The sequence below is a fragment of the Colletotrichum fructicola genome (genome assembly GCF_000319635.2).
Source record: "Colletotrichum fructicola Nara gc5 chromosome Unknown KSG_Nara_v1_contig01, whole genome shotgun sequence".
Taxonomy (NCBI): domain Eukaryota; kingdom Fungi; phylum Ascomycota; class Sordariomycetes; order Glomerellales; family Glomerellaceae; genus Colletotrichum; species Colletotrichum fructicola.
The window spans coordinates 5,295,646-5,319,012 of NW_027094051.1; the positions used below are offsets into that span (position 1 = coordinate 5,295,646).

The window sequence follows — 23,367 nt, forward strand, 5'->3', positions numbered from 1 at the left end:
TAAGGGTCTGCTGCATGGGATCCGACCCGACTCCAGAGTGGCACAATTCGCAGCAACGGACATTTAGACATCGATATGGTTGACACCGCTGCGGAAAGTGACCCAGACGGTACCTGCCTCGCGGGACGCTTTGCTGCTTCCTCACGTAGCGCCGTGCCTAGCAGAGGGGAAAATGGGAACATGCAGGGGAGTCGACCTAAGGGCCACCAAGGGTGCTTGGAAAAAAGAAGACCAGGCCTGCCAGGAAGACACCTGAAGTCTGAACCTGAAGGTGGTGCAGGTGCAGGGAAGGGCAGGGAAGAAAGAAAGAAAGAAAGAACCAAATCTACCTTGCCTTGTGTACAGATGGTGGAGGGGGACATGTTCCCTGGACGCATCGAACTGAAGACTTCCGCACGGCTGGCGAATGAGAGGCCGCCATCTCCCGGGGTAAGTCACATCTCGCTGGCATCCGTAAGGTTGGGCAGGAATGGATTCGTCTTCATCATTCCCATCTGTTGGTTTCCCCTGACACCGCTGCTTCGTTCTTCGACTTCCACTGCTCACCCGAATCTAAACAAGTTGGCTTGGGGCTGGCAAAGGCACCGCGTGCTCCATCTTGCATCTCGTTCTGTGCCATCTTGATCATCTTGGCTGGCGTCCAGCCACTCACAGTGCGTGCTGCATCTTTCGCGGCGGGATTGAGATGGAGCGAGGGGAAGACGGCCCCTCTCATCCACTTGCCTAGGCACGGCGGGTACGTACCTGCTGCGGTAGTGCTAAGATACTAGGTATCCGTAGGTAAACTTCCCCATGGTCCCTGGAAAGGTATTCTGCACAGTAGCCACCTCGTCTCGGCACGGATAGCCCTCGCTGCATCGTGAGACGTCATGGCGGGGAACCTGCCTCCAAGCTGCCCCATCCCCTCCGTCCAGTTTCCGATAAAGACAGACAGGCACTGTGCAGGGCACATGCCTACCCCCTTAACAAGCGCAAGCCCAATCCTGCACCCAGTTTTGGTCGGCAACCAGGGTGTGAAGGTCTGCGGCGCTTGCCTCTCCAACCTCTCACCTCCATACTGGTGGTTGTACTGACTGCACTTGCCAGTAGGACTGGAGTCTCAGTATGAAGGTGTCACGGCGAGGCAAGCCACACTCGCGTGGAAACCAGAGTACGGCATAACAAATGCTCTGGCCACGGCTTGACCTGTTTTACACGTCCTTCACTCGGCCTTCTGTTTCCATTCTCCTTCAACGCATCCACAATTCCGAGGCGAACTTCGCAGTGTTCTGATGCGACCTCGTCCCGTCTTGTTTCCCACGGAGCGGGAGTCCGACACGTTTGTTTGTCCGTTGCAGCTCTGCGTCCGCCTCCTCGTTCCAGGCGCAAGCAACTGACATGGATATCCGACTTCCAAACAGAGCAAAACCTCCTCGTCCCGTCATCGCCAAACCTCACGTCTGTCCATCCTTTCGCCTCGTCTCGGTCCTTCGGCGCCTCCTCACCTGAATACCCGCCTTGCGACTCACCTCTTGCTGGAGACGCGACGTCAGGAGCCCCCGCGATAAACCCAAAGCTCCGTCATTCAACTACGCTCCTACCAAAGATGCACCTACCAACGCAGAACCTAGAGACAAGAGACAAGACAACCGACCCGATGCGACCCCCACTGCGGGTAACTGCAGCACCGGCCCCTGACTCTTGAGCCTTGGATAAGGCCATTTCATGTCAACCGCCGCCTCGCTCCCCTCGTTTCCCGCGACACTCAATCCAGCCTCCCCATCAAGTGGCGAGCGGGAACTCGCGGCACTTGCTTTCTTGTTGCACGTGCAAACGGGGACACCCAAACATCCAAACCACTGGACGGCCTTGGGATCGTGTCGGCCATGATGAGTTAGTCTGGCATTTACATAACAGTCTAAGCAAGCCGCCGAGCGTCATCTTGGCTGAAGGAAGGAAAGCACCTGCCACTCACGCTGCCGACCTGCTTACGCCCTGAGGTGAAAGTCGCAATAGACAAAGGGACACCACCGGCTGCAGCAAACACATGAACAACCTGCCATTGAGCGTCACCTCAAAACTGGACAGGACTAGGGCCAGTGGGACTGACAATAAACCTCCGCGCCTAATCTATGCTCGACACACCAGTCCAGAGACGCCTTCACAGAACACACACACACAAGTAACAACACTCTCGTGTGACCGACGGCTGCCCCATCATTCCGTGGGCTGCCGGCCTTGCTTCCGAACTGCCAGCATGCAAATCGAAACTCAACTCACGCCAACTGTTTGGCATCTGCTCATCCTCGCAATCTTGGCCAAATGACTGGAATTCCGGGGTTCGTTCGCGTCTTGATCCCTGCACCAACAACCACATACCCGCCGCATACCTTCCACCTGCCTAATCTGGGCTACGAACCATGGACTCGAAAGTTCTTTGTCGGAAAGACTGTGTGTTGTCGAGTCGATCAATCCAGACTTCTGAGTTTCCTAGCCCGTGGTCTCGACCTCTGTTGTCCCCCGGGCAGTAATGTCGTCCGGCTATCCTGATTGGACGACTACGACGGCACCAACAAAGGAGGTAAGGAAGCAGACTACATCGAGGAGTGAACACACCAACGACGGACGCAGTTCTCTGTCACAGTTCGAGGTCAAGAACCTTCTCTTCACATCGGCATCGCCCGAGTCACAACAGCCATGGACCCTGTTCTGAAGTTCTCAAGGTTTGACCCCCACAGGCGGCCGAAGCTCGAGTCTGCAAACCACTGACTTGCGCGCGCGCTCGAGGAGTCGAGATGCTACCGAATGTGAGGGACGTGCCTTGGGTTTGCAGTAGCGCCCTCCTGTCAGCGATTCATCCATCTCGCACCCAGATCGCAGACGTGTTTCACATTTTTCCACCCCATTTCCGTCCCAGGACGGCAGAGAAGGGCAACGTAAAGCAAAGCCCATCTCAGCGTCACACAGCACCGCATCATGGGAGGGGCGCCTATGGTCTCCGCATACGCCGATGCGTATCGTACCCGCTCAATACGCAGCGCTGCATTTCGCATCATTAGCATTGATGTTTCTACCTAGATCGACTGCCTGCCTGCAACGCATGGGCAGATCAATCACCAATCGACGCGCGTGCCCACTACTCTGCCCTGGTGCACGCCGCAACCACGACGCTGCAACCCAAGGAGACGAGCACAAGCCCACCATGCCCAGCAACTCCTCGGACGGCGGCCTCGAGTTTCCCCTCGCCCCGGAAAGTAAATCTAGAGAGGGAGACTTGCTGGGAGGCCACGATGTGAACCGATCCAGCAACGATCTCCGCATTCTCTTCCTTGAACTTTTCTGACAGAGTCCTGACGGCTGCGTTGTCCCTTCTCCCGACTGATCCTCATTGGTCATTGTACAGCAGGATGGATCTGTCAGGGTGCGATGAGTGGTTGACTAAACCATACGCGCCTACCGCAGCCTCTCAGCCTTTGGCAAAGATCAACCGAAACGGCGCGTGAACAGACTGCGCAGTCCTGTTTCCAATCCGCGGATCTGTCGCAGGTTCCTGCCTCCGGCGCCCCCCTGAAGGCGCCCTCCGGGACGGGATAGCCGCCCTTGCACTTTCTCCTCTCCCGTCAGTGCGCCAAGACGTAGAATGAGAGAGATGCGACGAAAGACTGCGCTGTGCTGCGAAATGATCGGTCAACGCCGTGGCTGCCGTTGCATCCTGATGCTTATTTCTGGAATAACTGTGTGAATCTCCCAGGGCAGTGGTGTAAGTCGATCTTACCACTTTTGCCGTTGGCTACCTCTCGCGCAACGTGGTAAACGTCCCCCGGCCCCCCGGCCCCCCGGGGCCTCGCACGTCCGAGGGTTTCCGGCAACGTGAGGAGGGGCATGGAGAGGAGACGTCCGGCGATCCTTCCGGGGGTCCAGGACAGCTATGCATGGAACTCTGGAATTACTAGCGAGAGTACTTCCGTACGTTGCCGCTTTCTTTTACCCCGCGATGCGACTACTGCACGTCACGTCGACGCCAATGACACGATGAGCCTCAAGGCCGGACCTCCTCCTTCCTCCCTCTTCCCGCGCGGGCCGTCGCCAGCTGGCCCGAACTTCATGGGCTTGCTGCTGCTGTTGAACATGCTGTTGTTATTACTGCTGCTGCTGCTGCTCAGCCACCGCACAAGCTTTCACGTCTTCTTTTACACGTTTCTTCGTCTCTTGTATGCCGTGCATGATCTCGCAGGACAGTTGCATCCGAAGAGATGGAGGTCACTTACTGTGCTCCAGGTGTTCAGCCAAGACCGGAAGCTTGGGAAATGTCGTCATGCGCGGAACGCAGACGCGCATTGGGAAACAGATGAGTATGTAAGAAAAAAAAAAGGTTTATGTTTTCATCTTTACTCAGTTGAGGATGTCTACAGATGCCGCCCCTACACGCGGCTTTTCTACCTAGCGAGCCTTTTTCTTAATTTTACTCCTTTAATCGTCTCTCGTCGGTCTGTCTTCTGAATCCATTACATCAAAAGGGGGGTATGTGACGTATGAAATGAGACTCTTTATCGCTGTGCGACCTCGACCTCCTGGCTCTCGAACGCCGGCAGGGTGGCCGCGACGTCCTTCCACTCCTTGGAGCCGTCAACCAGGGTCTGGATGGCGGCGATGATGGTGTCCTCGTCGCCGCGGACCTGCTTGGTCGAGTCGCGGTCGCGGAGGGTGATGGTGTTGTCCTGGACGGTCTGGAAATCGATGGTGATGCCGAGGGGCGTGCCGAGCTCGTCGTTGCGGCTGTAGCGCTTGCCGATGGTCGCGGACGAGTCGTCCACGCGGGCGGAGATGCCGAACTTGCGCAGCTTCTGAGAGATCTGCTTGATGAAGGGCTTGAACTGCGCGTTGGAGGAGAGGGGCACGATCAGAACCTTGGTAGGGGCGACCGTCGGAGGGAAGGAGAGAACCTAGTTGGAAGAAATGTTAGTGTGCTGCGTCCGTGATCGCCGTACTCGTGTAGACCCTGGAAAAGGGGGCTGGTAACTTACACCACGAGCCTCGTCGCCACCGTCCGCGGAAGCGCGGTTCCAGTAGCAGTGCTCAATGAGCGAGTAGAGGATACGGCCGATACCGAAGGACGGCTCGATAACGTTGGGAGTGTACTCCCTGGTGTTCTCAATGCGTTGCCTGAACTCGATCTTGACGAGGTCCTTGCTGATCTTGACCTTGCCGTCGGCGACGCCGGCAACCTCGAGCTCCAGCTCACCGTTGTCGGTGAGCTGCTTGGCGAACTTCTCGCGCTGCTCTTGTGTTGTCGCCATCAGAGCAACCTCGACTGCCCTGCCGTCCTTCTTAAACTGAGGACCGAACTTCTTCTTGTCAACCTCGACCTGCCACTCGTCGATGACGAGGGGCTTCTCGCGGCGCTCGCGCACCAGCAGGGGAGCGCCGGTCTTCTTGGCGTGGACGGTCAAGTCGTAGGCGCTGCGGTCAGCGCAGCCGACACACTCGATCCAGCCGGAGGAGGTGAACAGCTCGGCGTCCCAACAGTCGGCGGCGTAGTGGGCCATCTCGTTCGCCATGTGCTGGCGGAAGCGGACCTTTGTCATGTCGACACCGATCTTGGACAGGAACAGGTGGATGCGGGCGAGGAAGTAGCCGAGGGTCTCGTTGTCGACGACCTTGTTCTTGACGGCCTCGCCAATCTTCATCTTGCGCACATCGGTCTTGCCAGAGAGCTGGGTGTGGCGGTCGAGCAGGGTGAGCTCGATGTCCTCGACCTCTACGAAGCGGGAGTGCTTCTTGCCGCCCTCGGGGTCGACAAAGTGCTCAATCTCGGCCATGAGGAACTCGCGGACTCTCAGCAGGCCACCTCTCGGGGCAATCTCGTTTCTGTAGGAACGGCCGATGGAGGCGGAGGCGAAGGGCATCTGCTCCATGTTGAAGTTGAGAAGCTTGGCAAAGTTGAGGAACTGGCCCTGGGCGGTCTCGGGGCGCAGGTAGCCCTTGGTGTTGCTGGAGGGGCCGATGGCGGTCTGGAACATGAGGTTGAAGGCGACGGGAGGGGAGGGCTGCTCGGCGGTGGCCGGGTTCCTGAGGTCGTACTTCTTGATCAGCTCGCCGAGCTCCTTGCCGTCGTAGTTGTCGATCTTGGCCAAGACCTCGTTGTACTCTTGGACGAGGGCGTCGTCGAGCTTGACAGCGAAGGCCCTCTGCTTCCTCTTGGCCTTCTTCTTGGGGTCATCCTCTTCCTCGACCTTCTCGCCGCGGGCCTCCTTGTCGCCCCTGAGGCGGGCATCAAGCACATCCTCGACGAAGTGGTCGGCACGCAGGATATCGCCGTTCTTGGGGTCCTTGCACATCCAGTCGGCGAACTTGTCAACGTGGCCGGAGGTCTTGAGGACTTCGTGGGGGGTCAGAACGGTGCAGTCGAGCTCGAGCATGTCCTCCTCGAGGATGAAGTGCTTGCGCCAGAGGTCGACGATGTTGGCCTGGAGAGCGCAGCCGGGAGGGCCGTAGTCGAACAGACCAGCGACGCCGCCGTAGATCTCGAAGGCGGGGGTGAAGAAGAGACGGCGGCGCAGCATGGCGTCGAGCGTCGGCCGGTCGAGGGGCTGGCCCTTGAGGGTCGTCGCGGGGGTCGTCATGTCGTCGTCGTCGGCAGCAGCACGCTTCTTCTTTAAGACTTTGGCCCTGTTGAGGTGACGGGAGGTGTTGAGGGTGCGGGTGCGGTTGCTGTGCAGCAAAAGGTTGTGGTGGGAGGAAAGCGAGGTGGACGTGGAGGAGGGGGAGGGGTAGTTCTGAAAGTGGGCAAGTGAAAAAGCGGCCGGCCGAAGTGCACAGAAGCTAGCTGTGGAACGAATCGAAGACTGGTGTGCGATAAAACGAAAGGGCTTCATCAACGGCTACGTTTTATGGTGGGGTCTGGGGGAAACGTGAGTCACAGAGCCAAGGCCGTTGCAGTCAAAGGGAGGCTGCTGAGATGCGTCCCCCTTGGAGTTCAGAAGGGCATCAATTCGAGTTCGAGGAGCGCGATGCTGCGTGCTACAATTGTTGCTGCTGCTGTGTCTGGATTGTGACTCTTAATGTCGTCTGCCCTTTTTTTCCCGCCCCAAATTTCATTGGTCCGTTAGTGCCTGCCTTGTCGCGCGGTGCGATCGGCCCAGCCCACCTCAGGTACCGGACGGACCACCCGCCAGAGCGTGAACGGCGTAAAGCATTGGACCGGGTGGAACAGAGGGAAGGACCAAGAAAAAAGAAAAGCGAAGGGGAAAGTGACGGAAAATTCAATTCGCCGACAGACACCCCTGGCCGCCGAGGGCCCGGTCCCGTTCAGATGCATTTGCTGCAGGGATTGGTCGGTGCCCCGCCAAAATCTCTCCAAACTGATTTTCACCGAGCGTCGACCAGCACTTTGATTTCGACTTTTTACCGGCATCTTAGCACGTTGCGAACCGCTACACTACGACAGCATCCCCTCTTGCCTCAATTGACACCACGATACCCGTCGCGCCCTCGCTGTCCAAAGAATAATTAGGCATGGGCTTCTCCAAGCCGGGCAGGTCCATGTCGGCCTCGCTCTCGACCAAGACCTCCAACAAGCTCAAGCGCAAGGAGCTCTACGTGCTCAACAAGAAGGAGAAGGACAAGGATCAGCGCGAGAGGCGCTTCCGCCGGAAGAAGGAGGAGGACAAGGACCCCGAGCTCAAGGCCCAGCGCCTCGCCAAGAACCAGCCAAAGACGCTCGACCAGAAGCGCGTGTGGGACGATGTCGACGACGACAGCCTGGGCATGCAGGTGGACGTGGAGAAGCTCAAGAGGCGGAGGATAGAGGAGGAAGAGGCGGCGCAGAACGCGGAGCTCGATCGCGAAATCGACGAGGAGGAGGGCGACGACAGCGACGCAGACAGCATGCTGGCGTCGGACGACGAGGATGACGAGGAGGCGGCGGAGGCAAAGAGAGCGGAGCGCGAGAGGAAACGCGAGGAGAAGAAGCGCGCGCGCAGGGATAACTCTACAGCGCCCTCGACAACCAGCACAAATCTCGACCTCACGCCGTCCTCGCTTGCCCTCAAGTTCCCCATGCTCTTCACCGACACCCCGCCGCCCGTCCCCAAGGTCCTCCTCACCACCTCCCTCAACTCGACCCTCCACCACGAGGCCAACATCTTCCGCTCCGTCTTCCCCAACGCCACCTACGTCCCTCGCTCCGCCCACCGCTTCGGCCACAAGTACTCCCTCCGCGAGATCAGCAAGTTCGCCGCGAACCGCGACTACACCGCCGTCGTCATGCTCAAGGAGGACCAGAAGAAGCTCACGGGCATGAGCATCGTCCACCTGCCCGCCGGCCCGACCTTCACCTTCTCCATCACCAACTTCATGGAGGGCAAGAAGCTGCCCGGCCACGGCAACCCGACGAACCACTACCCGGAGCTGCTGCTCAACAACTTCAAGACGCCCCTCGGCATGCTCACCGCCGCCCTCTTCCAGCGCCTGTTCCCGCCCCAGCCCGAGTTCGAGGGCCGCCAGGTGCTGACGATCCACAACCAGCGCGACTACCTCTTCTGGCGCCGCCACCGCTACGTCTTCCGCGAGAAGCGCGAGACGGAGAAGAACATTGTCACGGCGGAGGGCAGCGAGATGAAGGGCGTCGAGGGCATCCGCGTCGGCCTGCAGGAGGTCGGCCCTCGCTTCACCGCGAAGCTGAGGAGGGTGGACAAGGGTATTGGAAGAGCCCGCAGCGAGGGTGACGACGCGCAGCCGTGGGAGTGGAAGGCCAGGATGGAGAAGGACCGGAAGCGCTTCAACTTGTAGCCGATGTTCATCTGGAGAGCGAATCGCAAGAGTCAGATGCGATTTCTTGCATGGTATTTGGTCAGGGACTACCCCGAACGGCGTTTTTCTGTTGCATTAGATAGAGACCGTATCAGACGAATTGGAGCAGGGTTAGGTGTCATCTCTCGGACCGATGAGGGAAAAAAAGTTATCAATTCATTGTTTGTGTATAAGTTCGACCATCATATTCCCCAGACGCCGAGCCGTGAAAGGTTTGGTTTCACATCAGAGGTATCATCCATAGTAGACCCTTTCTAATTCCCACAGAACCCCAATCTACAGAACGCCGCCATGTCCAGCGCTTCAAATGCACAATAAGTAGAACAAGTTATAAAATGACGCAAGCCGCGCATGTCGATGATTTACTTGCGCTGCTGCTTCTGGTGCTGAAGCATGACGACAGAGTAGCTGCAGTTGGTTAGCCGCATGCACGTGGTCAGTGTAGGTCACTGAAGAACTCACCCGACAATGCCACCAATAGCAACGAAGACACCCAGGACCGACTTGTCTCCGATGGCACGACCGGAGACCATCCAGCCGAGAGCGACAATTGTGCAGGTCTTGAGGTGGCCGACAACGGTACTTGAAACGGGGCCGGTTTGGGCGATGATGAAAAACTGAGAAATGTTGATGAGGGAGGCGAAGGCACCAGACTGAGAAAATTAGCAGCTATCTTCGAGAGTCTCAAAAAAGTGCGACTCACCATGCCGATCATGAGCCAGCGGTTGCCGGGCACAGTCATCCAGTCGGGGAACGTATCGACGAAGGGAATGACATAGAGCAGCAGGAAGGAGGCAATGGGCGCCTGGTTGTACAGCAGCTGCATGCTGGACATCTGGAGCTTGCGGTGGTAGCTGGCAATCCAGACGGTGTAGAGCGATGACGCAAAGATGCCGGTGAAGGCGAAGAACACGCCCAGGCTGGAAGTCGTCTTGATCTTCGAGTCTGAGGTGGGGAGAGAGTCATAGTATGAGACCATTCCGACGCCAAGGCAGGCTGGGACGAGAGCCAGGATCGCATTCCGGGGCAGCGTCGCCTTGTACAGGACGAAATTCATCAGGGCGACAGTCGGTGTCAAAAGAATACGGGCGATCTGATAAAACGTGACGGAAGAAAATGCCAGCGACAGGTTCGGCAGAATAACGTTCAGGCACATGGCGATAGACAGCGGGAGGAGGTCCCTGATCGAAGCCCGGCGCGGGGTGAAGTAGGCGAACATGGGTCGCGAGAGAATGTGAAGCGTGAGGAAAGTGACGAGGAAGTGGAAACTCGCAAAGGTGAGCTGGCACAACTTCCATTGAGGGTCGGAGAAGATGGCCTTGTTTGTGAAAACCTACTCTCAAAGTTAGCAAATACAGCCTCTTCGACATTGTTCATTGTCTCTGTGGGTTTCCCCAAACTCACGATTCCAATGGTGGCCAAGGTGTTTACGACCATCCATACAACGGCACCGGCAAAGCTGGCCTTCGCCTTCGGGGGCTCCTCTTTCTCATTGCTGGAGGGCAGAAGCTTCTCGTCCTCCTCAGCGTCGGCAAGCCTCTCCTCGTCGTTGAGCGACTTGAGATTCTGCACGCTGTCCTCCATTGGGTCCAGCTTGGTGAGCTCGTGAAGAGTCGCGGTTTCGGTGGAGGACGAGGCGAAGGACCCCGCTCGTTCTGTACGCTGGCTGTCGGCCATTGTGAGAATTTTGCGGATTGAGAGTGTGGTTAATGAGACCGCAAGAGTGAGCGACGATGGATGGTTTGGGGGCGTGGGTGGTGCGAACCGGTGATCATCGAGGGGTTGGCGGTCCTTTTTCAGTCAACCATGGAGCGCTCGACAGCGGTTACACGAAGGGAGTCTCGGGCATGTGCTGGAATGCAGCCAAGGGAGAAAACTCGTCTTGTCAAATTCCGGAGATGGTCGCGCGGAATTGACGGAGAGGAGTGACGGGTGCAGATATAATGATACACATGGAAAGGTCCGAGGCGTTCTTCCATCTTGCCAGGTCTCGGCGGGCGACGGTCGCACCTACCTAGTACCCCGGGCTGAAAGCGGCAGGGGTAGCAGAGTGGAGGGCAGGGGCAGGGGTCTGGGACGTGGAAGGTGGGAGGGAGACGACGCAAGTCCCTCGCCGGTCCACCGTCCCTGGGAACCACCTCAGAACCTACCTTAGGTACACCACGCTCACGCTGTAATAAGGGCAGTGGAGGGCAGGGGAGGGGCAGGACGGGCGGGTGCGACTGAGGAGAGCGAGCCCAGGTCCTGAGGCGGGCAGGGGCCAGAGAGGGGGATTAGCACGCTGGCACGCAAGCTCCGGCGATCGTCAGGCCTGTCCGTCTCCTCAGGGCTCTTCTCCATCCAAAGCTAAGCCTTCCGCTGCCTGCCCTGGTCTCGCCTTTTTTGCCCTAGGAGCCCCCGACGGAACAAGGCGACTTGGCCGCCGTCCGCGTCCCTGGGATTTGGGGATTTAGGTAGGGCTTGTTGAGACGGACGGGACGGCAGTGGGTGGAAGCAGGCAAGTAATCGTCAGATTCAGATTGGGGGCAAAGAAATGGAACTCGCACCAACGCGCGAAATACAAGCGACGGCAAATAGTCTGACGGCACCATCCTCTCTGGCCACGTACTGCTCGGTCGCTGCTAAAGACGAGCGGCACAGGTGGAAAGTCACAAGAGAAGTACCGCCCACCCGAGGCTACCTAGGTAATAAGGTACGGATACTTACACTGGATCGCCATCACAGACCGCGCGCCAGACCCGAAGCCGACCGCATCGAGTCGTCCCTGGAGACAGACTCTTGGGCTCACGGCCTACTGCATACAAGACTGGCTCCCCATGGCTTGTTGATTGGCGTCCACGGCGTCCGGGGCTTATTTTGCTTCTCCCAAATTCCCAGCTTGTTTGCCCACCCGAGGGGCTTATTAGGTTCGTTCGTTTTCGACGCCCAAAACGTATGTCTCCCAGCAGCAGGCTTCTTAGCAGCAGGCTAGCGCCAAGCCACTAGGAACTCGTAGACTTCAGCCCCTCTCCAGCCCAATCACCGTCTGGATCCACGAGAGCCATCTGCAAGACTTGTTTGCTTTGCCATCAAATCTGCAACACTCAGGATGGCAGCCTGAACCTGATCCGTGGTACGGTACCTTACAGTACGCGCAAGACACCCGCTCAGATGTCGCCGTATCGTCTGGTCTCTGGGATGGTCCTTTTTTTCGCGCCGCAGGACAACCGCAGGGCGGCAAGCGGTTTGGCGCAATACGAGACCACCATCTTGTGGTTCCCCCCCAGGCCTCATCAGCGAAAACCATGAGATCGACGAACGCAGTCTTGTCGTGTTCATTCACTTTGTATGGGCGTCCAAGGTAATTTTGAACCACCATGTCCCCGGCTCGCGCTTGAACAGACGGAGACGGGGCCTGCCACTGTCTGGCAATGCGCGAGAACACCGGGCTGTCCGACAAGCGCCCCAACTCTCTCTAATTGTTCTCTCTTTCGCTCTCGCAGCCATCCCAGCGAACCTTCAGTGATCTGATCCAATATGGGCACACGTCACCATGTGGACCGTGGCCATTGGCCTTGACACAGAGTTGGTTTCGACGGAGCAACCGGCCAGTTCTGACCCAGGATGACCGCGTCTCTGACAGTGCCGTCCTCCTGGGTTGGGTTGGGTTGAGTTGAGTTGAGTTGAGTGACCCGGCGCCTTCGGGCTGGACTGTCCCCAGAAAATCGAACACTTCCTGTCGACTCCCCAAATAAAGTTTGACAGAGAACAATTAACAATAAACTCCTAGATTGGAAGGTTTGCTCTCTGAGACGGCGAATCTCCAAAAGCCAAGCGACAGTGGTACTGCCAAGCGCCCAGCGTCAAGCCTTCGTCCCTGTCACCATTCACTGCAAAACGTCTGTCAGCCCGTCGAGAGCAAGAGACCTGTCTTGGCCGCTGTCGCACTTCATTCAACCAGTGCAACAGCATACCATAACAGCACGGCACGCCTCATCCGCCCGTATATCCGTCTGCTCCACCCACCGTTTGGCCTCAAATTGTCACGGTCAACCGTTGACAAGAACCTCTAATGGCTAGGACATGGGATGTTGAAACGCTTGACCAGAGAAGTCTAGAGTACCTACCGCCGCGCGGTGGCCCAAAGTCAACTAGCGAGAACAGCGAGGTGATGAAGACTTGGCATCACTGCTTCTCGAGAATTGCCATGTCCTGATCCATGATCTTCAATGCCCCTGCGTCAATCTCATCTGAAGACGGCAGCAGCATGCAAGCCCGCACCGCACCGCCGGCGGGACGGGGTCTCTCGATGGACGTGGTGGTGGCTCCCTTGGTGGCCAAATTTAGCTTCTCTTGACTTTATTGTCAGGGCTTGGGAGCCCCCCATTGCTCGCTGCCGGCAATCAATCGTCGGATCATCTGGCGCATATCCCTCGCGATGAACATGTCAGTGGTTGCGTGGAATTTGATTACCGTTCACTCCGTGCCTCGCTGGGATAGGCCAATGTTTCCCTTGCCTTCCGAGAATTCACGTTGGAGCGTTTCAGCATTCTCCGGACACCACGAGGCTGTGTGGTGCGTGGGCCAATCCGAGATATGGAGGGAAGAGCGTGGTAAATATGAGCACCACATTCTTGCGCGGAAGACCCCCACAGGACCATCTCAAGCCACAAGAGACGCGCAGCTGCCCTCCCCGGTCTAGACGGCGCGCCCGCGCGTGCTGCCGGAGCTGGCGAAGGCTCTGGTCATCACGGCTCCACGTCGAAGCTGCCGGGCGAGTGGGAGTCCGGGCTAACATGCTCCGCTCGTCGTCATCCAATGGAAGACTATGCGCCGACTACACATTCGTCAGCGAGTCGAGTCCGTGAACGTCGACGGAATGGCGACCGAATGTAATGTTTACACCGTCCAAGGCTGTCTGTGGCGTCCGTCACGGGCCGCTCACGAACTGGTCTTGGAGGGCACCATGCATGTCGTATAAACACGATGTGGCCCTGTCGTGCTTACCGCAGGCTCGGGCGCACGGCTCATGCTGATAATGGCCAGGAAGCAGTTCAGCGCAGATGGGTTACACGTGTGGCTTGGCGGAGATGACAGACGGCGTTTAGGAGGTCGGAGTTGCAACCTCGATCTATCTGAACATTGGCATATTGCGTGAGCATTCCTTCGCCCCTGATGTTAATGTGGCTATCTTTCTCTCCCTGCAGACAGGTGTCCTGAGCTCGTCCGAGGCTGGAAAAAGCACATCAGAGACTTGGCGACAGTCTATCCCTTCCGTGGGACATGGCAGACGAACGAGTGGTGCGGCTGGCCAAATGAGACTTAGTGGACGGCCCAGAGGCGTTCATCGACTGCGACATGCCACGGCTGAGGCGAGCTGAGACCGTAGTGTTCTGATGGTTCGAAGGTACAGTACAGCACTAGCAACAAGCTATCAGCGAGAACTCGTTGGTGGCCACAGCAGGCGTAGAAAGCGTCCAGTGTCTAGAAGGAAGACGTACGTAGTCGTTCTCCCTAGCTTCAATTAGCTTGCGCGGAACGAAGGGGACCCATTCCATTGGGAGTCTCGGTTAGATTGGGGTTGCATCTGTCAAGCGTGCGGCATCTCAAGATAGAGCGGCTCCTGGCAGTCGTGGAAGGTTAAGGGTCTCGGTGCTGTCGCTCGTAGGGTGCCATCGGAGACTCGAGAGGCAAGGTGCCTTACACTAGGTGCGCAGTACAAAGTACATGCCTTACGACGGGAGCGCAGGAACTACCGATGGAAAGGCGCCTGCCCTGGTGTTGCCAGTTGGAGGCGGGGGTACGTACCTCGGCAGTCCAGAGTGGTCCAGGTCCAGTTGCCCCCAAATAGGAAATACCAATGGTGGGCACTGGAGGCCGAGGACTCGAGTCGCCGCAGCTCACGCGAATCACGATTAATTAGGGATGCTATGTAGCTTCATTTCCAATTTGGCTTGATTTCGACGTGCACAGCGACACGCAGCATCGGGCGCTAGTGCGCAAGAAGGCTATCAGCTGTCCTCCCAAGCCACGGGTGACATGACACGGCACGGTGACAATGTGTTAATGGACATGGAATGGGGAGTGGACACCTGGAGTGGTGGAACGGCGGTACTCTGCGGTGTCGATGAATCTCATCTATTTTGCTCTGCATTTTGTTATATCGACAAGTATTATTGTCGTCCATTCTGCCCGCAGTGGTTATTTTGGTGTCTTGGTGTCGAGGCGAGTAGGGGTGCGCGGCATTGTGTTGTCCCTGAACCTGAACCTGGCGTGGACGGGTAGACGGCCATTCCATGTCCAGGTTGCCCTTGATCGGCCCCCGGTACGCTGCGAGCTGCGAGGAGAAGGGGACGCAGAAAAAAGAAAAGAGGAAGCGAGAGAGATGACGCCGGGCAGCAAACAGTGCCTCACAAACACAGCGAGCGTCATGTTTCAAAGTGTTGCTTCCTTGCCAAGACCCTCTGGGAGTCCACCCCCACCATCCACTCTCCAGCTGCAACAGGCCAATCACGGCCGTCCTCATCGCTGCTAGACCTGAAGTCGGAGAGAGCAGCCCACCTCCCACCCGGACGGGCTGGCTAGATCGGTATCCAAAGTGTGAGTGAGGTGCGGTTCTCAATGGCCGCCCCCAAGCATTCGGCGCCATTCGTTCACCCGCAATTCCATTGCACTGCACCTGCAGCCCGCTTGTTGATAGATAGTGACACTGGACCTGCTCTGATAGCGTGAGGGGCCCGGTGTCCCGTCACACTATGCTGCAATCCAATTGTTGAGGAATTGCCTCCATTACCTAGCAGGTACGGATACACTCGTGGTTTCCAATAGCACCCCGCGCCTGCTTGCGCCTGCCCTGCATTTTATTGGAGTCTCGTCCCGTAGCTGCAGTCGTAATCGCATCGCAGCCACCTCTCAGTAGCACGTGTACCTGCCCAGCCTACGCAGCTGTATCCAACAAGCTCCGTCCAGCCCTCTGCATCACGCAAGCTGCACCGCAGAGACCTCTTCAAGCTCGTCGCCAAGTACTTCCTCGAGCTCGGCCCGGTACTTTGTGCTCTCTATTCAGAACGATCCGACCTGTTCCTGGCCTGTTGTTCCCCAGTCGAGCTTACGCCAATCATCTCCATCGAGCAGCCCTTGCTGATCTGTCCACCGGCCGACTCATCTCACCGTGGCCCTCATTGCTATTAGCAGAAGCTACCAAAGTGCCCGTACCAAGTACCGCACCGTACCGTCGTCCCTCCTCTTACACACCACTTCACCTCTCACACACGCCAAAAGAGGTGCAAGACTACAAGTACTTTACTTGCGCAGACAGCCCTGCTTTGCATGAGGGCGCTGTGCTTCGTGCGGCCTGCGGACTCTCTATCTGAACTCTGACCTGTCATTCTTGCAGACTTAAAAAAGGTGGCAGGTGTCCCGGCTGCCCAGTTCTCGCCCTTCACATCCTCCGTGCCACACCGATCTCCACGTCTGCATATTCTCGACCCAAAGATCCACGGACGGACTGACGACAGAGTCTCGGCCGAACATCTGAAATTCCTCCTCATACCATTTCGCGCCCTTCCATTATTCGCTGAGAGTGCGATCCCACCTGGCCTGCTGACCTCAGCGAATCCCGTCTTGCGAACCGCCCAACCCACCCGGACCACCGACCACCGTGGCCCACGCCGAACATCCCTTGCCTCAGCGCGATTCGGGTGGTGTGAGACAGGTCGGGCACAGATCGCCAATGGCCTCGCTCTAGACAGCGATAGGGATATCCCATATCTGAGGTAAGATTAATTCCCCGACAGGAGCGTGTCTTGCGTGTGGGCATCCAGCTTAAAGTGAGTTTAGGGCAGCCTTCACCTCCCTTGAAAGGGCAGCTTGCTCTGCGTATTTGTAGCTACATCTCGCCCGAACTGACTCGCTGCCTACCACGAACCTCAAACCTTCCTTGAGCTTCCCCGACACCAAATAACCTTCAACCTCCCACACTCTCTCGGAGCTTCATCGCAAGAGACCACATTTACCCACTGTCAAAATGACTCAACTCAACGGTCAGAACCGGCAGCAGGCCAGTAAGCATCGCCCAAACGACATGTCTCCATCACCATCACCAAAACTGACCAATTCAGCCTACAGCAACGGCCACCGCAAGTTTTTTGAGGATGTCGGTGTATGGAAAGATGCTCCCCTTCTCAAGGGAAGCACCAAGTTCGAGCCTCTGCCTGATGTCAAGAACATCATGATTACCGGTGGTGCAGGCTTCATGTAAGTTGAGGTCTTGGCATTGCGCCTTATCAGTATCACGTCCCGCGGCACTAACAAATCCCTCAGCGCTTGCTGGCTCGTCCGCCATCTCACTCTCACTTACCCTGATCACTACAACATCGTCTCCTTCGACAAGCTGGACTACTGCTCGTCGCTCAACAACACCCGTGTACTGAACGAGAAGTCCAACTTCACTTTCGTCCACGGCGACATTACCAACCCCACCGAAGTCGTCCAGTGCCTGAAGAGGTACAAGATCGACACCATCTTCCACTTCGCCGCTCAGTCTCACGTCGATTTGAGCTTCGGTAACTCTTACGGATTCACACACGCCAACGTCTACGGTACCCACGTGCTGCTGGAGAGTGCCAAGAGCGTCAACATCAAGCGCTTCATCCACATCTCCACTGACGAGGTCTACGGTGAGGTCAACGATGATGACGATGACCTTCTTGAGACAAGCATTCTCGCCCCCACCAACCCGTACGCTGCCAGCAAGGCTGCCGCCGAGATGCTGGTTCAGTCCTACCAGAAGAGCTTTAAGCTTCCCGTCATTATCGTCCGTAGCAACAACGTCTACGGGCCCCACCAGTTCCCCGAGAGTGAGTGTACTGCTCAACGTAATCTCATCTCAAGCTGACTTTGTCACAGAAATCATTCCCAAGTTCTCATGCTTGCTGAACCGTGGTCAACCTGTTGTCCTCCACGGTGACGGTAGCCCCACTCGCAGGTACTTGTTCGCCGGAGATGCTGCCGATGCTTTCGACACCATCCTCCACAAGGGCCAGATGGGCCAAATTTACAACGTTGGCTCATACGATGAGATCTCCAACATCGACCTGTGCAGCCATCTGCTCAAGGAGATGGGAATCCCCCACGACACGACGGAGGAGTTCAAGAACTGGGTCAAGTACACCCACGACCGCCCCTTCAACGACCACCGCTACGCTGTCGACGGCACCAAGCTGCGTCAGCTTGGCTGGGACCAGAAGACTAGCTTTGCCGAGGGCCTCAAGATCACGGTCAACTGGTACCGTCGCTTTGGTGAGGAGTGGTGGGGTGACATCACCAACGTCCTTACGCCGTTCCCCGTTGTCCAGGGCCTGGACGTGTCCGGAGACCAGGAGCCCATCAGCAACTCGCCGCCTACGCCCGAGAACAAGAAGAGGAAGACTGTCGACGGTGTCAACGGCAACGGAAACGGCCATGCCGTCAGGGCCTAGGCTCCATCAACAAAAGTTGAAAACTTACAGGACGGCATGGCTACGGGGCATGAGGGTACACGACGAGACGTCCCGTTCATTATGATGTAAATCTATAGACTTGCGACGCCTGGGACTGGCACGAGGTTTGCATGGCAAATTGCACATGATTTTGGCGCAGATAAGGAGGCATATGGAAACGTACCTATGGAGTTAATCATAGAGATTGAATGATCGAAAATTCAAAGCGATTCACTCATCTGGTGTTCCCTCGCATGCTGTTTGCGTCGTGCCCGTCTACTGATCGAACCAGTCAACGTTGGGAGTTTGGAGGTCTCAGTACGCCACTGACGGTTCATCCGGCCAGTTCTAGCGGATGCCGATCTGGCATCGACGGAGACGATTGCCGCCCGGAGCCTATTCGTGAACGGTGTCGACGAGGGAGCAAGTAGGCCTGATGTGGATGGAATAACATGTGAGCTATGACTTCATGTCAACCCAGACCGTGCAGACGCGGATCTGGCCGGGCCACGCGAACCCCCCTTGGGATCACGGCCGCCGTTGGTCGGAACCGGGGGCCGATCCGTAAGCGAGGGCTCGTGCAGGCTCGAATGATGGAGTAACGCTCCCGCGGGGACGCGATGTTTGGTTCGCAGTCCGAGGCTACCCTAATTTTACGAATTCGGACATGGCGTGAGCGGTTCCATCTTCGTCTTGCAGCTCCGTCGTTCTGGCTACGGTGGCTCTTTGTCGAGGCAAGGTGGCATCAAGCAAACGACTCCAAACTAAGAGTGACGTGATGATGGGCTTGTGTCTAGTCGACCGCGCTCGTGTAACAGGCGAGGGGTTGGCTGTGCCGCAGAACCTCGTATGGCGAAGGTAGTCGTACTTTCTTTTTCTCTTCCTTCAGAGGAGGGCTGGAACCACGTTTATTTCGCGCAGAAGTCCCAAGGGGACCCGAGCCTCACACACTCTCCCTTGGCCGGGTGTCCATTCCGACCCCTCGTTGATTAAGCTCCCCCCCTCTTTTTGCACGATTGCGCGCATCAGGCTTTCTTTTTTTTTCATCCTGTGGGTGCCGTCGTCGTCGATTGGAGGGAGGGAGGGGGAAGAAGGACATGAAAGGCCTTGGCCACGGCCCATGCGGGCGGTATTCGCTTCGTTTTGGGAACCACGCAGACGGGTGCGTTCCCATTTAAACCCAGCAGCAAGAGGAGGGAGGGGGTCGGGATCACTGGAAGACTTCTGCAGGAGGAGGAGGAGGAGGAGGGGCGGAGAGACTCGCACTTTTGGCACAGCTATTGCTCCCTCGGTTTTGTTTGCTTTCTAACTCCGTATCTGTGGTTCTGTCTCCTGTCTCCTGGCTGATATCCGGGCCGGGCTTTGCCTGACGATCGCTCACTTGCCCATCGGAGCTGTGTCCGCCTCCGCCGCCCGGACGAATGAAACGACGCCGACAAGTATCCGTAGAGGAGACAGAACCCCCCGGTATTCGGTGCCCAAGGGCCAAGAGTGTAAGGGGGACCCGTTTTCTTCAGCGGCGTCGATGGGCACAGACTTGCGGCTTTCGTCTCTCGGTCAGGCGTCCTGCCTCCTTTTCCCTCTCTTGCCCGACGACGAATACCATGTTCGCGGCAGACGTGGCCCCCTGGAGTGTTCGGACTGGGTTGGGTGTGTACCGGGTGAAATGACAATCTGCTGCTGTGTGGTGCCTTGGGACTGGAGTTTGCTGGGCAGCGAAGGGTGGGCGGGGAACCGGAGAACCCACACACGGGTCCAGCCACCCCCGTCAGCCGGGCCAACCACGCTGCAGTATCGGAGGTGTAGTGGAGACTTTGGGGCCGGGGGATTGAACAGTTCACATTCTGGGCTCGCATCGGCGGGGGGAGGAGGGAGAGAGGGGCTACCTTTTTTTTTTCCCTCGTCCTCGGACTTGGATGGCGAAGAAGAGCCCGTTATCGTGGTACGGAAGCCAGTGGACCACAGGAGCGGATGCTTGGCTGGCGGGCCTTTTGGTCTTTTGGTTCTTTGGTTAAGGTAGGTAAGGTAGCACTTGAGAGAGAACTGTGGGCGCGAGGAGTCCATCGTGCATAGGGGAATCTGCGCCGGACTGCAGTAGGCTTCGTCCCGTTGGCCGTCCCAAGTGCGTCGAGTCGAATCAGCTTGGCTTCTGGTCTCTTCTCTCATGCAGTCGAGGGGCCCAGACGGAGGGGCTGCTGCGTCTGTTGCATGTGTTGGGTGCGACGACAGGGCAGCATGTTGGAGCATGTTGGAGCATATTGGAGCATATTGGTCGTCTGGCCCGGTGTCATTGGCAGAGCTCACCTTACTTTGTGCCGTGTAATATGTTTTGGACGACGCTAACGATTGACTGACCTTGCAGGTGAAGCGACGTTGTAGTTGCTGTTGACTGTTGCTGTTGTATTCTAACGGAGCACGCAAATATGGAACGAACGAAAGAAAGACATGCAGCATAGCATTGGTAATGCGGATGCCCTATGACTGACACCTTGGCTTTCCCCCCATCCCCCATTAAGATGCCGTTTATTGACATGGCCATCAGCAACCAGAGGCAGCTCCCGTGGTTCAAGTCGTGGCATTAATGGATGTCCACGTCCACGGCAGAGGTGCGGCAAGCAAGCAAGCCAACGGCGCATGCCGCCGCCCATCTCACATCCACTTCCTCGGGCGCATCACGGTCCAACAGCCAAAAAAGCCAAAAGGGACCCTTGAAGGACGCTCTCCACCCTGGACCCGTCCTCGCTGCTCGCTGCTTGCTGCTCCCAATCCATCGCCGGTTCCCACGTCCCATCCCGGCAGCTGTCAGGATCCTGCGCAGCATGCACTGGCCACCGTCACCACACTAGGACCTTTCCCCGGGGGCCAGCCCATTCCTCCTTCAGTTCTGATCCTACCTTACCTGACCTACCTTACCTGCTCCAGTGCCTGTTCTACGGATACCTTACGCTGCGCTGCGCTGCTGCGTCCTGTCGCCTGATTATCCGTACCGTACCTACCTATCCTCAAAACGTCCCCCAGGCCCTCCTCCCTCTTTCATCAGAAAGGCCCGTCTTCCTGTCCGTCCCTCTCTCTCGCTTTCTCCCTCTCTTTTGTTCTTCTTCGCCGCCAAGACCCGACGCCTCTCAAAGGCTTCTCTTCACATTCCACGCCAGCCCGAACTAGATAGAGAACCAACCAACCGACGGCCCGGATTCGTTCGTCGAAAAATCGACAGCGCCCGCGCCCGCCCGCTCCCCTTCCGTTTGGGGGCCGCCCAATCCACCCGCCCCTTTATTCAAAATAACCACCACTATCGACGCCCGCCTTGCCCGTCCGCCCACCCGCTCGTACCGCACCGCAACCGCAACCGCAACCGCAACCGCACCGCACATGCCCCTCCGTCTCTCCCCGCGGGCCATGATATGATTTTCCGGCGCCGCCGACACTCTGCACTGCGATAGGACCTCCAACAGCGGGTGGCACAGACACACGGGTACCGGCCGCCGCCCATGGCCAAGAAGCGGCGCACCAAGAAGCGGAAGGGAACCAGAACGAAACAAGACCCCGCCCAGGGCGCCTCAAGCATGTCCACCACCGACGAGCTCGCCTCGCACTCGAGCGACGGCCTGTCCAGCGGCGTGCGCGAGAGCGAGAGCGCTGCGACCGAGATGACGAGCATCATGAGCACCGAAGAGACCTCCCAGGCCGGTCTCGACGCCGACGACGATTGGAACTCGCAGGAGGAGGAGATTATGGAGGTCGACGAGGAAGACGACGACGACGATAACTTTTCCGTGTTCGCGCCCAGCCATTACCCACGACCGAGCGAGTCGCACCGGACCGAGATGCCCTATGGCATGGCCCAAAGCCATCAAGACATGTGAGTGAAACCTGTTTCAGAGAGCCTCGGAGACAATCGCTGACAAGACGCAGGTCGTCAACGCGGTCCTTCATGGAGCGAGAGCTGGATTATCAATGGGAAAACGGCCGTCGGTACTGTGGCCCGCACTACCACCTCCCCAACGATGAATGGGAAATGTGCCGCATGAGCCTGATCCACCGAGTATACCTACATGTTTTCGACGGCAAGCTGAGCACGGTGCCGCTGGAGAACCCGACAAGAGTGTTGGATATTGGCACGGGCATCGGCGAGTGGGCGATCGGCATGGCGGACGAGTTCCCGAACTGTGAAGTTATCGGCACCGACATTTCCGCCATCGCGCCCACGTCAATACCGATGAACTGCTTCTTTGAGGTGGACGACGCCGAGCTGGAGTGGGAACGCGAGCTGAACTCGTTCGACCTGGTGCATTTCCGCCACATGATGGCGGCGTTCACGGACTGGAACTTCATCTACCAGGAAGCCTACAAGGTCATCAAGCCCGGCGGCTGGATCGAACTGCTCGAGTGGGATGACCAGCAGGGCTTCAAGAAGTTCTTGTCAGAATTCCCTCCCTCGTCAGAGATACACGAGCTGCAGAGGGACCTCACGATCGCGGGCCAAAAAGCCGGCCGCGCTAGAGGTGTATCACACATGAACCCCAAAATGTTGAGCGACGCCGGATTCACAGATATCAAACTTACAGAACACACTATCCCGATCAACGTCGAGACGGGCGAAGGCAAGCTGTGGTTGATTGTCTGCATTGACGGCTTGGAGGCAGAGTGCCTGAGGCCGTTGACGACGTACATGGGTTGGGAGCCAGACAAGGTTAAGGAGGCGTGCCATAACGTTGCGAAGGAGATGGCCCGTCTGGCAAGGGATCCCATCAAGTCTCACGGGCTGATTGTGAAGGCTCGAGTGTTGGTCGGGAGAAAGCCGCTCAATGCGCCGGTGCCGCCAGCGAGAACCTTCCCGACTGCTTTGGACGAGGCGTCAGAAACCGACGATACGGCGAGAGAGGATAACCACAGCAGGCGAAGGGCTGACGAGGACGCATCCGAGGCATAAGCGAGCCTCGCGAATCATAGTTTGGAGGAAGAGGAGGCAGTTTGGTGTCGTAATTCTCTGACCCCTCTGACCGAGTGACGAACAACTCGGCAGAGCACGAATTATTCTCATATCTTGCATATATCGCGTTTCATACCGGCGGATAGTGGCTGGTCATATTAGCGGTGTCATCTAGCATATCTTTTACAT

At 57.5% G+C, this 23,367-nt stretch overlaps 7 protein-coding genes across 7 annotated transcripts; 4 read left to right on the forward strand and 3 right to left on the reverse strand.

Annotated features, from left to right (window-relative positions):
• Positions 1–4,526: 4,526 nt before the first annotated feature.
• Positions 4,527–6,854, reverse strand: grs1 (putative glycine--tRNA ligase; the record flags this gene model as incomplete). Its single annotated transcript, XM_032034553.2, has 2 exons — positions 4,527–4,922; positions 5,004–6,854. 2 exons carry the CDS (start codon positions 6,852–6,854, stop codon positions 4,527–4,529), a joined length of 2,247 nt encoding a protein of 748 aa, XP_031886232.2.
• A 640-nt stretch (positions 6,855–7,494) lies between these two features.
• On the forward strand, positions 7,495–8,769 carry RPF1 (Ribosome production factor 1; the record flags this gene model as incomplete). The annotated part of the gene is made up of 1 exon (XM_032034555.1): positions 7,495–8,769. The coding sequence occupies one exon, from the start codon at positions 7,495–7,497 to the stop codon at positions 8,767–8,769; it is 1,275 nt and encodes a 424-aa protein (XP_031886420.1).
• A 383-nt stretch (positions 8,770–9,152) lies between these two features.
• slc35e3 (Solute carrier family 35 member E3) lies at positions 9,153–10,467 on the reverse strand (the record flags this gene model as incomplete). Its single annotated transcript, XM_032034556.1, has 4 exons — positions 9,153–9,198; positions 9,253–9,443; positions 9,494–10,123; positions 10,195–10,467. The coding sequence occupies 4 exons, from the start codon at positions 10,465–10,467 to the stop codon at positions 9,153–9,155; spliced, it is 1,140 nt and encodes a 379-aa protein (XP_031886421.1).
• A 3,548-nt stretch (positions 10,468–14,015) lies between these two features.
• On the reverse strand, positions 14,016–14,327 carry CGGC5_v001492 (uncharacterized protein; the record flags this gene model as incomplete). Its single annotated transcript, XM_032034557.1, has 2 exons — positions 14,016–14,189; positions 14,271–14,327. The coding sequence occupies 2 exons, from the start codon at positions 14,325–14,327 to the stop codon at positions 14,016–14,018; spliced, it is 231 nt and encodes a 76-aa protein (XP_031886418.1).
• A 1,063-nt stretch (positions 14,328–15,390) lies between these two features.
• CGGC5_v001493 (uncharacterized protein) lies at positions 15,391–16,657 on the forward strand (the record flags this gene model as incomplete). The annotated part of the gene is made up of 4 exons (XM_066150839.1): positions 15,391–15,497; positions 15,768–15,813; positions 16,495–16,544; positions 16,609–16,657. 4 exons carry the CDS (start codon positions 15,391–15,393, stop codon positions 16,655–16,657), a joined length of 252 nt encoding a protein of 83 aa, XP_066009646.1.
• A 138-nt stretch (positions 16,658–16,795) lies between these two features.
• On the forward strand, positions 16,796–18,248 carry RHM3 (Trifunctional UDP-glucose 4,6-dehydratase/UDP-4-keto-6-deoxy-D-glucose 3,5-epimerase/UDP-4-keto-L-rhamnose-reductase RHM3; the record flags this gene model as incomplete). The annotated part of the gene is made up of 4 exons (XM_032034559.1): positions 16,796–16,832; positions 16,890–17,025; positions 17,092–17,627; positions 17,677–18,248. 4 exons carry the CDS (start codon positions 16,796–16,798, stop codon positions 18,246–18,248), a joined length of 1,281 nt encoding a protein of 426 aa, XP_031886515.1.
• A 3,488-nt stretch (positions 18,249–21,736) lies between these two features.
• Positions 21,737–23,178, forward strand: CGGC5_v001495 (Secondary metabolism regulator LAE1; the record flags this gene model as incomplete). Its single annotated transcript, XM_032034560.1, has 2 exons — positions 21,737–22,107; positions 22,161–23,178. 2 exons carry the CDS (start codon positions 21,737–21,739, stop codon positions 23,176–23,178), a joined length of 1,389 nt encoding a protein of 462 aa, XP_031886516.1.
• Positions 23,179–23,367: the final 189 nt, after the last annotated feature.